At 43.7% G+C, this 13308-nt stretch overlaps 1 protein-coding gene across 1 annotated transcript; it reads right to left on the reverse strand.

Annotated features, from left to right (window-relative positions):
* Nucleotides 1-8999: 8999 nt before the first annotated feature.
* CUNH4orf36 (chromosome unknown C4orf36 homolog) lies at nucleotides 9000-13286 on the reverse strand. The gene is made up of 4 exons (XM_013067735.3): nucleotides 13193-13286; nucleotides 12475-12599; nucleotides 9577-9728; nucleotides 9000-9187 (listed from the first exon to the last, which is right to left on the reverse strand). Exons 2-4 carry the CDS (start codon nucleotides 12537-12539, stop codon nucleotides 9054-9056), a joined length of 351 nt encoding a protein of 116 aa, XP_012923189.1. The 5' UTR covers nucleotides 12540-12599; nucleotides 13193-13286; the 3' UTR covers nucleotides 9000-9053.
* Between the last annotated feature and the right edge of the window lie 22 nt (nucleotides 13287-13308).

Raw genomic sequence — 13308 nt, forward strand, 5'->3', positions numbered from 1 at the left:
AAATGAGGTGGAAAAATATGATAATCAACCACCTGGACACCCTGAACTGATAGCACAGGAAGTAACAAAACAGATGAATGGGGCTCTAGAAAAATTCAAAACAAAAATAATTTCCCAGATAACTACAGAGATGGTAAGCAGAATGAAAGACATAATTAGAGACTCTAGAACAGAAACAGATAAAACAAATAGATGAACTCAGGACCATGCTGGAAGCCATGAATGCCCAGCATAGGAGAGAAATGGAAAGCATGAACACCCAGCATAAGAAAGAAATGGACTCCATGAAACAGATTCAAACAGATATCCAGGAGATTAAAAACTCCATTGAAAGTATTCACAGCAGATTGAGCAATTGTAAAGATAGAATATCAGATATAGAAGACAGGATTGTGGTTAGTGACCATGAAAAGAGAGATTTCTTAAAAATAGTAAGGGACCATGAGAAATCAATCCAGCAGCTGCTAGATGATGCAAAGAAGAATAACATAAGACTGATAGGAGTCCATGAAAAAGCAGGAGAAAGTACAAATGTCATAAAAAAAAAACTGTTCACAGAAGTAATAGTAGAAAACTTCCCAAACAGAGGTAAAGAATTTGACATACAGATAGATAAGTGAGGCATATAGAACTTGGACTAGCCACAATTTAAAAAAAAACTACACCTAGACATATAATAGTCAAGATCCCAGAAACACAACAGAAGAACAAAATCCTACAAACAGGGAAAAGAAACAAATCACATACAAAGGAAAGCCCATCAGAATCACAGCTGACTTCTCAACACAAACCCTCAAGTCAAAGAGAGTCTGGAGTGAAGTATTTCAAGCCCTAAAAGAAAATAACTTCCAATCTAGACTGTTGTATCCTGCAAAATTATCTTTCAAGATTGATGGGGAAATTCGATACTTCCACAACAAAGAATACCTGAGAAATTTCATGAACACTAAACCAGCACTCCAGACAATTCTAAGCAATATCCTAGAAAAAGACAATGAAGGTCACAACTCCATGAGGCCAAACAGAGCAAAGGCACCAGGCAAGGAAAGAAACTAAAGAGAGAGGGGGAAAAATAAAAAATAAGAGAGCCAACAACAGTAAACCATCATAACAAGGATGAGTCAATATTTAACAATTATAACCATTAATGTTAATGTCCTTTATTCACCAATCAAAAGAAACAGATTGGCAGAAAGGATTAAGAAGCAAAACCCAACAATATGCTCTATACAAGAAACACACCTAATTCAAAAAGAACTTCATAGACTGAAAGTAAAAGGATGGAAAACAGTTCTCCATGTGACAGGAACCTGGAAAAAAGCAGGGATAGCAATCTTATTTACAGACAAAGTAGATTTCAAACCAAAACTAAGTAAGATAGACAAAGAAGGTCACTACATCCTTGCGAAGGGAACAATCCAAGAGGAAGGGATGACAATGATAAATATATATGCACCAAATACGAATGCCCCCAACTATACAAAACAAATATTAAGGAACATGAAAAACCAAATAAGCACTAATACAATTGTACTGGGGGACCTCAATACCCCACTGTCACAAATAGACAGATCATCTAGACAAAAAAGTCAACAACAAAATACTAGAACTGAACCAAGCTTTTGAACAAATGGACTTAATGGATGACTATAGAGAGTGTTCCCAACACAAAATCAGAATATACATTCTTTTCAGCTGCACATGGGTCATTCTCCAAAACAGACCACATGCTAGCTCATAGGACATGTTTAAGAAAATGCAAAAGAATTGAAGTTATCCCCTGTATATTATCAGACCATAGTGCAATAAAAATTGGAGATCAGTAGCATAAGAAACCACAAAACCCCCACAAACACATGGAAATTGAATCACTCTCTCCTGAACAACCAATGGGTCACAGAGGAAATTAAAGAAGAAATTAGACAGTTTCAAGAATTAAATGATAATGCCAGTAAAACATACAGGAATCTCCGGGACAAAATGAAAGCAGTACTACAAGAGAAATTCATAGCAGTGAATGCCCATATTAGGAAAACAAAGAAAATTCAAATACTGTCCACTGTTAAAAATAAAGTAAGCCAAGACCACTAGGTTCTTTTCAGAAATTTCAGTCCACTTATCCCAAGGCTGCCAGAGATTGAATAAGGAATTTATCTTACTATGAATTTTAGTATGGATCCTACTTGTGCAGGCACAGGCAGAGGCCTAAGAACCTTGGCGAGAGCGACCTGTCTGAGCAGGTTCTTGGCAGAGGCAGTTCTCCATCCAAGTTGGTGATCAAGCTGGACCATGGGGGGAGCTTAGAGTGTGCCTTCTGGAAAGGGTGCCCTGGAGGCCGAAGGTTCTATAACTGTACAGGGAATGGGGAAGGGGATGTTGCCAGAACCTCTGCCATGGGTCCTGGTCTCCTAAGCACCACTACAGCACAAGGCAAAAGAATAAAGACAGAAAACTGGGCTTAGAGTGAAGCTGAGTCTTGGGGCATGATCAGTGCTGCTGATGGCAGCAAAGGCAAAGGCCTCCAAGCACATCCAGTATTTATTGAATACAAGTGTGGGAAGGAATAGGGAGCTGGGTATGCTTTGAAGGCATCCAGTGAAATACTGTGAACACCTGGCATGATGGCACGAAGCACGCCTGTAAGGAAGTAGGCACTGCTTATCTTGCTTGGATAGAACAAACTCATATTGGGACTAGGTACAAATAGCATGCAACCCATCAGGTCAGTGAGAAGCCATAATTCAGGGTAGAGGATTTTAATTGAGGTCACGCTGACCTCAGCTGCATGTAACTTGGCAGAGCCCTGCCACTTCACAGACCCAGGTTTCCATGGCAGCCATTGAGGGAGGGGCTATACTCACCCAGTCCAGCATCTGACATGCCCATTTGAGTCACATAGAGCTTAAATCTGACTCCTGATATAAAACAATATAGCTGAGGCACAGGGATTTAGCTCAGTGGTGCCTCACCTGCCTCACAAGTGCAAGGTCCTGAGTTTGATCCCTGGTACAGAAAAAAATATATATGTATATAGCCAAATTATGGAAAGCAAGAAGCAGGTGCCACTCATAGGCTGCTAGTACAGGGCAGGGATATCTGCTACATAACTGTATCTCAGTTCCATTACTGTGAAAGCCATGTCACCCTGGGTAATCTACAAACCCTTCACCTATCTCCCCAATTCCTTCAGAACTAAAGTAGGGAACTGAAAATGTGCCAGGGTAAACGTGCACCTATGTCCTGCTCATTTCTCTCCTGGAGATATTTACCCTCCCTCCATAATAAGAATTCACTACACAATGCTCCCAGCAGCTTTACTTGTAAGTGCTCAAATGTTTATCAGTTAATTCCAAGATGAGCAAAGGGTAGACAATAGAATGCTGCTCAGCAAGAAAAAGACACACACGCACATGCACATACACACACACACACACACACATACACCAATGTGTATGAATCACAAAATAATTAGGCTGAGTATGAAAAGTCACATCAGAAAACATATTGGGGCTGGGGATTTAGCTTAGTGGTTCTGCCGCCTGCCTTGAAACCACAAGGACCTGAGTTTGATCCTTGGTACCAAAAAAAAAAAACAAAACCAGTACATATTGAATTATCCTATTTATAAAAATTTTCAAAAAAATGCCAGCTAATCTATGGCACCAGAAATCTGATACATCATTAGTGGCCTGGAGGCCACAGATGGGAAGAGCAAGAGGAGGGATGGGTGACAGCGGACAGAGAAAATTCTTGGGGTGATGAACATATTCCTTTTTCTGACTTTGAGGAGGGCCCTCATGGCAGACATCTCATCTACCAACACTCACCAAACTGCACACCTTGAGCAGGAACACTCAATTATACCTCAACATGGCTGAAAAATATGTCAAAAAGTACATGAGGGTGCTGGAGATTTAGTTCAGTGATGCCATCACCTGCCTCAAAAGGGCAAGGTCCTGAGTTTGATCCCCAGGACAAAAAAAAAAAGTACATGAGGTAACCAGGCATGGTGGCACACACTGATAATTCTAGCACTCAGGAGGATGAGGCAGGAGGATCACTACGAGTTCAAGACCACCGCGAGGCTACATAGTGAGTTCAAGGATACCCTGAACAACATAGTGAGACCCTATCTCAAAAATTAAAAATAAAATTAATTTTAAAAGGGGTGAGGACTGTAGCTCAGTAATTGAGTACATGCTTAGCATGCACAAGGCCCTGAGTTCAATGCCCTGTATAGAGAAAGAAAGAAGGAAGACAGGCAGTCAAGCAGGGAGGAAGGAAGAAAGGAAGGAGGGAAAGAAGGAATAAGAAAGGAAAAGGGGGAGGGAAAAGAAAAGGAAGATAATAAAAAGGAAAGGAAGAGAAATAAAAGAAAAGGGAAGGAAGAGAGACAAAGAGGGAAACATGACCCAAACAAAGGAACAAAATTGATCTCCAGAATCCACCCTAAAGAAAGGAAAATCTATGAATTACCTAACAAAGAATTCAAAATAATTATCACAAATATATTCAGTGAACTAATAGGGAACATAGACAACTAGACAAAAGCAATAAAATGACGCATGAGCAAAATGAAACTAAACAAACAACAAAGAACAACAAAAAAACTAAAAGCTAAGTATCTAAAACAAAGTAACAAAAAAATCATAATCTACTAACTGAATAGAAATGTTCATCAGAAGGGTTCAATAGTAGACTTGTTCATGCAGAAAAAATGAGTCAGGGAACTTGAAACAGATTATGTGAAATTAACAAGTCAAGGATCAAAAAGAAAAAAGAATGAAGAAAAGTGAAGCAAGCATATGGGATTTATGGGATGCCTTTAGAGGATGCCCAAAAGAAAAAGAGAAAAGATAGTGAGAATAGTGAAGAAATGATGGCCAAAACATCTCAAATTTGAAGAAGACAGTAGACATTTCAAGAAGCTCAATGGTGACCCACGTCGAACACATTATAATCAAAACCACAAAGTGCAACTTGTGAGATAGTGACTTGTCATGTACAAGGGAGCTCTTATTAAGTTACCAGCAAGTTTCTCAGCAGAAAACCTATAGCCCAGAAGGGAGTAGGGTAATATATTCAAAATAGTGAAGGAAAAAACTACCAACCACAAATACTATGTCTGGCAAAACTGTCCCTCAATAATTTAGGAGAAATTAAAAACTTTCCTAGATAAACCAAAGCTGAGTAAGTTTATCACCACTTGATCTCTACAAGAAATACTAAAGAGAGTCCTTCAGGTTGAAACAAGAGAACACTAGACAGCAACACAAAACCATACAAAGATGTTAAGCTCTCTAGTAGGTATAAATATATAGACAAGATATAGAATTCATAGTTTTGTGATGTTAATGCATGGATTCTTTTTTTCCTTTCTTTCTTCTTTCCTTCCCTATATATAGTCTCTCTGTGTTCTCCAGGCTGGTCTTAAACTCTTGGGCTCAACCAGTTTTTCTGCCTCAGCCTCCTGAGTAGCTCGAACTACACATCTGAGTAGCTGAATCTGAGTAGCTAGGACCAAGGCATCCAGCCTGGTAAATTACTTTTAAGTTTGGTACAGGTACATTTTTTTTGAGACAGGATCTTGCTTTGCAGTGTAGGCTTGCCTTGAACTCACTATGTAGTCCAGGCTGCCCTCAAACTCTTGGCAATCCTCCTGCTTCAGCCTCCCAAGTCCTGGGATTACTGGCATGCACCACCACACTTGGCTGGTACAGAAACCTTTTAAAGAAAGTATAAAAAGTAACTATAAATTTATATTAATAGATACACAATACAAAAAGAAGTAATTTGTGATATCAATGGCAAGGGAGGGCCAAAAATGTGAAGGAGGGCCGGAGATATAGTTCAGTGGCACTGTGCCTGTCTCATAAGCACAAGGTCCTGAGTTTGATCCCCAGTACCAAAAAAAAAATGTGAAGGAGTTTTTGTGTGCCATTGGAGTTACTTTACTATCAATTTTAATTAGATTTTAATAACTTTAAAATGTTCTTGTAAAAAATGTGTATTTGTTAATTCTGATCCTTGTCTTGAATTGCTAGTCGTATCAGGCTATCTCCCAGTAAACAGAGTCCTATCACTAAAAGGAAGGCCAGGGCCAGGGATTTAGCTCAGTGGTTCCACCGCCTGCCTCGCAAGCTAAGGACACTAGTTTGATCCCCGGTACAAAAAAAAAAAAAAAAAAGGAAGGCCATAGCTGTCATGGGCTCTCTAATATGGCCCCCTGGCCATATGGGAAGTTTCCATTTATAAATGTGCAGGGCATACTGTGTGAGTTAGACACCAGGCTAGGTACTAGCACCCTGCCATAAATGAGACAGCATTCCTGCTTTTACATCATTTCAAGAGAGAAAGAGAGAGATACTTAAACATATTTTTTCTCAAATTTATTTTCCATGTAATTTTATTTAAATATAGGCAATTTGAAGGTGTTAAAAACATGATAGAATGCTGCAAGCAGGTGCTTTTCTCTCAAGAAAATGACGAGGAACAAAGCTTTCTCAATTTCCAACTATTCTGGAAGGCTTTTTGCAAACAGATACTGGTTTCATTCATCCTCTCATCAGCTCTGAAGAAGGAGGAAGCATACAACTTACACACAGGTCGGAGATAGGATGAGAAGTGCGTCAGGTCCCCAGTGGCTCCTGACAGCAGGTCACAAAGGAAGATCTCGGTTCCTGGGTGAGACAGCAGACAATCAGGATGTGGCATCTTTGTGCACAAACTGTCCATGACACATTCATTCATTCATTTATTTATTTATTTATTTATTTATTTTTGGTACTGGGATGGAACTTGGGTCCTTGCGCTTTTGCAGCAGGCGGCAAAACCACTGAGCTAAATCCCCAGTCATGACACTTTTAAGTGAAAGATGATTGTGACAAGTTGATAATTAGGGATTGCTGTTTGTAAATAGATATGGTAGAGAATGTCCTTCAGTACAAGTCATGTATTAAACTAAAATATCACACCATATAGTTTGAGTTCATACTCATCAACCAGAACAAAACCAAAATTTTCAAAATTCAAGATTTCTGGTCTCCACAAATGTCAACAGTGTCATCCCAATGTTACATATCTTTTGAATCTAGATTACTGTGGTTTAGGGTAGTGATACTTATAGTCACAGCTAACCCCAAAGTAATTCTCGTGTGCCAGACAGTTTTCAGTAATCCTCATGACAGTCCTGTGAATTAGGGACCATTATTACCTCCATTTCTACATAAGAAAACAAGCTCAGGGCCAGGGATTTAGCTCAGTGGTTGGACCCGAGTTCGATCCCCAGTACCAAAAAAAAAACCAAAAGCTCAGAGACAGTCACTTATCCCGAATCATATTGCAGTCAGCAGCAGGGCTATGATGGTAGAGAGACAGGCAGCCCTGATTTCATGCACACTAGGCCAGGACTCCAGCCCAAAGCTGCAGGCCAGCCCAAGTCAGTGCTTTTCAAAATGTGGAAGATATGAGGAAACCCTAAAATGCCTACTGAATCACCTAAAAATCCACTAAATTGTGCTTAAATATAATACAATATCCAAATATGCCTTACTGGATTCAAATTGGTTTGTCCAAATTCAGTCTTTCAGTTAATTCCCCATCCCCAACTGCTCTGTGTAAATCTGAGTTTTCCTCATAATTTCCTAATTTCCTGTCACTTTTGGGTATATATGTGTGTGTACAGGTTTCAGGGTCATTCCAGAGAGAAAATGTGAAATTAGGCAGAAAGAAAGAGACAGCTGTGGCTTGTGTCTAGATGTCCCACCAACACTCATGTAGTCATAGGTGGGGCTTTTCAGAGGTCCTGGGATTGAGGATGTGGTGATGGGTTCAAGGGTGTGTGATTACTAAATTAGTCCACTGATTGGCTTGCCACAGTTCTGGGTAGGATTAAGGGTGCTCCAACCTGAGTGTGAATGCTATCCTAAGGGCAGGTAGCCCCAGTGGAATATAAGAGGCATAAAGGGGTTGTCTGTTGTTGCTACTTGTCACTTGCTGCTTGCTACTTCGATGCTTTGCTGCCTTCTCCCTGCCATGAACTGTTTCTCCTCTGCCATGCCACTCTGCCTTGGACTCAGCTAACTATGGACTGAAATGTCTACAAACTGTGAGCCAAAATAAACCTTTCCTCTTTTAACTTTGGGTGTTGGGTATTTTGTCCCAACAACAAGAAAAGTAAAAAGTAAAATATTTTTCTTTTTGCTGGACAAAACCAAAATTAAGTGCTAGTTTCTGCTTTAAAAGTACCATATAAAAATAACAAATGATGTTTTACTGAAAGTTGATAACTGGAGAGTTACAAAAATCCAATCTATCATTTTTCTTTCTCTCTCTCTTTCTTTCTTTCTTTCTTTCTTTCTTTCTTTCTTTCTTTCTTTCTTTCATTTTTTTGGTACCAGGGATTGAACTTGGGACCTTGCACTTGCAAGGGAGGCAGTGGAACCACTGAGCTAAATCCCTGGCCCCAATCTATCATTTTTCTTAACCAAATAAATTTTTTTTATAGTTTATCCTTTCTAAGAAAATTTCTCTGACCTTTTTTATCCCTCCTTGGGATCTCAAAGATGAAAATTCAAAATGTTTCTTCAGAATACTGCCTCTGACCAGGCATGGTAGTGCACGTCTGTAATTCCAGCACTTGGGAGTCTGAGGCAGAAGAACCACCATGAGTGCAAGGTCATCCTATGCCACATAATGAGTTCAAGACCAGCCTGAACTACATGGCAAGACCCTGTGCCCCCCACACACACACACACAAAAATACTGACTCTGGCAAGAAGTTTCCTCTTCCCTTAGCACTCTTTTACAAACATCAAAACAAACAGCAGAACTGACAGAACTCCAGAAGGATTTTCATCTACTCACAGTGCTGTCATGTATGATGCAATGGACCATCTGTGGTGGGGATCAGGAGACCTCAGAGCTGTCCAGGATGACCCACGTCAGCTGGTGGCCTCCTCATGTCCACATAGGACCATGCAGTGCAGAGATGCAGGCACCTTCATCCCACCCAACACAGGAACTGGAGCAAAGACTCCAACGTGGCACACCTGTCACTTAGGTTGCAGAGGTCTTCTCAGACCAACTTCTCTTGCTCTTAGGGACATTTGAATTTCCTCAGATGCATTTTCTTGAAATTTCAGTTTAGTCAGGCACTTCGTTTCATACTTCCTTTCGAGTTTGATGGCTAAAAAATAAAATCCATGAACCAATCTGACTGGCCTTTTCACTAGGCTTAGTGTATTCAAAATTGAATCACACAGAGTTAGGTGTGGTGTAGTCCCAGAACTTGGGAGGTGGAGGCAGAAGGATCACTTTGAGTTCAAGGCCAGCCTGGACTACACAGTGAGTTCAAGGCCCAGCCTGAACTACATAGCAAGATCCTGTCTCCAAAAAAAAAAAAAAAATCCTGAAGTACACCAGCAAAATTGACATTGTAAAACAACCAAGATAACTAGGGCTACTGAAACAGGAGGCTGGTGGAGCTATTGGGCTGAATAACACATCTCAATGTCTTTCTGATAATACACACAGGACAACATGGACAACAGATACCAGGGACCCTGAGGCACTTACATTCCTCTGAAGGCAGCAGCTCCTCCTTGGTTTCACATTTGGCCAGCTCCAAGGGACTCCCATATGCAATTTCTCCCAAAAAGGGCAATCTGGAGCTAACTAGGTTCGAGTACCAGGTCTTTGTAAGCAGAGCAAGATCCCAAGGTTCCTGTCTGGGGCAAAAACTGCATGAATTCATTCAGTAAATATTTACTGTGCACACACTGTGAGAGATACAGAAGGCAGCTTGCTCATCCACACTGGGTCACAAGGGCAAGGCTCAGGGTTTCCCAGGGCGGCAACTCAGGCAGGAAAAGCAGCCAAGGCAGGGACCAGAAATTCTAACACCAGGGACTTGTGATCAGCTCACAGCACAGCCATCCCTCTGCCACATGAGAGGATGCAGATGAAAACAGCAAGCTCCGACATCCTTCATGGCTGCCAAAACACTGTCCCATCAGGAAAGTCAAGGATGTCACTTGCACTGAGCAGGGTACATGGCACACACTGAGGTTTTAGGGGAGCGATCTGGGATTAGGGAGGGGAAGGGATGACGCTCCAACTGCAGCATTAAAAATAATCACTATGAACCGGAAGCACTCGTTTTATTTAGCTTCAATCACGTGAGCACAGCCTCAACATGCAGGGACAGCAGACTCGGGCTGTCCTTGGAGAGGAAGTAACAGTCTCCACATGGCCCTTTGTTTGCCTCCTCCGGCTTCCCCCATACCTGATCACCTTAGGGGATGACTTAAAGTCCACAGTTATTACAGATGTGCATGAACAAGTCACAAAGAAGTATTTTTGAGAATGTTCATTAAAGCAGTGTTAAAAAAAAAAACATGGAAATTGTCTTAAAGCCTCTCAACAGCCTGATTAAGCAGCAGTGGGCATGCACATGTATCAAAAGAACAAAGGGCCGGGGATTTAGCTCAGTGGTTCCAGCACCTGCCTCACAAGTGCAAGGTCCTGAGTTCGATCCCCAGTACCCCCCCCAAAAAATGTCCTGCGTATCAAAAGAAAAAGGCCTAGACCTTTATGCTGACCTAGAAAGATGAACAATATAAAGCTCACGTTTAGATAGCACTTACTGTGTTCCACACCCTGTTTTAAGCAGTTTATCCATATAAACAGATACTGCTACAACAGCCCCATGGAGCAAACACTTGCTATTACCACCCTCCCTCTACGGATTAGGAAACTCAAGAGTGGAGAACCACTTGTCCCAGGTCACAGGCTGTTGGGTATGAATCCGAGGTCTGGACCATCAAGCTGTACAAGACACACTGGACGGTAAGGGGCCAAGGAGGCAGAGTTTTATATGATTCTGTATGTTAAAAACATATGTGACAACTGGGGATTTAGCTCAGTGGTTCCAGCGCCTGCCTGGCAAACGCAAGGTCCCAAGTTCGATCCCAGGTACCAAAAAAAAAATATGTGACAGCCAGGTGTGGTGGCTGAGGGAGAAGGATCGCTGTGAGTCTGAGGCCAGCCTAGGCTATGTATTGAATTCAGAGCCAGCCTCACCTATAGCAACATTCTGTCTCAAAAAGCCAAAATATGTGTGTGTGTTTATATACTTGCGTGTCTTCTATAGCAGCAGAAATCCTAGAAAAAATACAAGACATTTTATTTCTGAGTGGGTCCTAAGGGTGGGAATGGGAGAATGAGAGATAACTTTTATTTTTCTTTTATATGCTTCTGCACTATTTAATTGTTTAGAGTATTATGTATATAATTTTTTTAAACAACGAAGAAAATAAATAAAAATAAAAAGGCCAAGGAGACAGGCATGTCAGCGCACACCTGTAATTCTAGTACTTGGGAGGCTGAGGCAGGAGGATTGCCATGAGTTTGAGGCCAGCCTGAACTACACAGCAAGACCTTGTCTCAAAAAAATAAAAACAAAAACAAAAGGCCAAGGTAAGGAGTTACCTTAGCAAATGAACTCTGAAGAGCGCTGCTACAATTGTTGTTGCTGTTGTTTTGGTACCAGGGATCGAACTCAGGACTTTGAGCTTGCAAGGCAGGCGGCAGCACCACTGAGCTAAACCTCGGACTCCCATTCTGTTCTTGTAACTTCATGAGAAGTCTAATACCAAGCCCTGTGTGGGGAGAGTGGCAGAGAGCACCCCGGGTTCACAAGGCTGTGCAGAACCAGACCCCAGAGTCGCACTCACATCATTCTCCGGAAACAGGAACGTCTTCGTATCCAAATTGCATTTAGGAGGATATTTACCACAGCGGAGCCCGCCTACACACACACCGGAGTGACAAAACTGAGCAAGCTGTGGGCTGCGCGTTCTCTGACTCTCCTGGAGCTGTGGTTTAGAGTCCTGTAGGAATCCCCATGTCTAAGAATATCGTGATCAAGAACTAGTTACTCCACCATGACGGTGAAAATGACGGAAGCTGTGGAGGGGGAGCCCGCAAAACAAATCCAGAAAAAGTGTTCAAAGTCATATGGGGTCACAGAGAGAGACGCCTGTGGCAGCGCTGTTCACCACGCGCTCTGCCACCGTCATCGGCCCACGCCAGAGGCGGCGCTGTGGGGCCATAGCGAGGCCCAGAGAAGGGCGGAGGGCCGCAGCCGGGCCTAGAGCCCGGCTTCCTAACACAATGCCCATCCGAGCACACACAGCCTGCCAACTGAGACCTGGACGGAGAAGCGCCTGGGCCAGGGCCTTTGAAGTTCAGCTGGGCTGGCTAGAGAGGATTGGAAGATGACGGGCAGGAGCAGAAACTTGTTTTGGGAAAAGATTCAGACCTCGAGCCTGCCCCTTGCTTCGCACACGACAGTGCTTGCTCATTTGAAAGCGTGACTGTGGTGCAGAGCCCAATAAGATGATCCCTACGCTCCTGTCCAAGCGATGCCTTTTGGCAAGGAGACCGGCGCCGACGCCTGAGGCCCGCACTTACGCGCTGTAGCAGCTGCCCCGTAGGATGCTCCGCACCGTGTTCTTCCTGGGCAGCCCGTAGGCCATGCCGAGCGGTCCCAGCCAATGTCTTCACACAGGGGCGGCCACGGCGCTCCGGCCTCCTCCCTGCAGGGACAGGGACACACCAGTGAACGGCCTTCCCTAAATCCTTTTCCAGCCAAGTGATACGGATCCAGAGAAAGCGTTTCTGAACAGCAGCGGCTGAGCCTGAGTGCCACCATCCTTGTCTTTCGCACGAAGTGGCTGCCAGTTCTTCCACCACGTAAAGAGCAAGGCAGGCAGGACTGCTCCTGCTGGACAGGTTAGGGGCGCAGCGTGGTCGCTGTCACGGCGTTGTGGCCCCCGGTCGCCAGATGTGCTCGCTGTGCAGGGCCAAGCCACTGGGACTCTGCGGGTACAGCAACTTCCCGCCGGCACAGAACTCTACCCCGAGCAACCCCGACCTGCTTCCCTCATCCAAAACCTGGTCTGAAAGTGCCAAGTCAGGCATGGTGGCGCACGCCTGTGATCCCAGCACTCGGAAGGCTGAGGCGGGAGGATCGCCACGGGTTCGAGGCCTTCCTGGGCCACGCACAATCAAACGCCGAAGTGTCCCCGCCTTGGCCCCACCCCTGGATCCGGAGTTGGGCGAGTCTGTTCCGCCCTGGCCCGCGGTCCCCCCGGACCCCAAACCCGCTGCTCCCTCCTCAGGTACCTACCCGTCCGGGCGGGTGTGGCGGGTCCCAGCAGCAGGCCAGGGCGGAGCGCGCTCCAGGAGCCCGAGGCCGCGCACCGCCGTGCCGCGCGCCCCGCCCGCCCCTGCCTGCGTCCCCGG

This window comes from Heterocephalus glaber, unplaced genomic scaffold (genome assembly GCF_053883595.1).
Source record: "Heterocephalus glaber isolate CG9 unplaced genomic scaffold, H.glaber_assembly_v1.0 deba00001503, whole genome shotgun sequence".
Classification (NCBI taxonomy): Eukaryota; Metazoa; Chordata; class Mammalia; order Rodentia; family Bathyergidae; genus Heterocephalus; species Heterocephalus glaber.

Coding starts and splice junctions, on each gene's coding strand:
- CUNH4orf36 (XM_013067735.3), bottom strand. CDS start 12,539: ATGGCCTACGGGCTGCCCAGGAAGAACACGGTGCGGAGCATCCTACGG. Junction 9,729..12,474: donor CGGGGCAGCTGCTACAGCGC/GTAAGTGCGGGC, acceptor TTTTTGCCCCAG/ACAGGAACCTTGGGATCTTG. Junction 9,188..9,576: donor GCTGCTGCCTTCAGAGGAAT/GTAAGTGCCTCA, acceptor TTTATTTTTTAG/CCATCAAACTCGAAAGGAAG.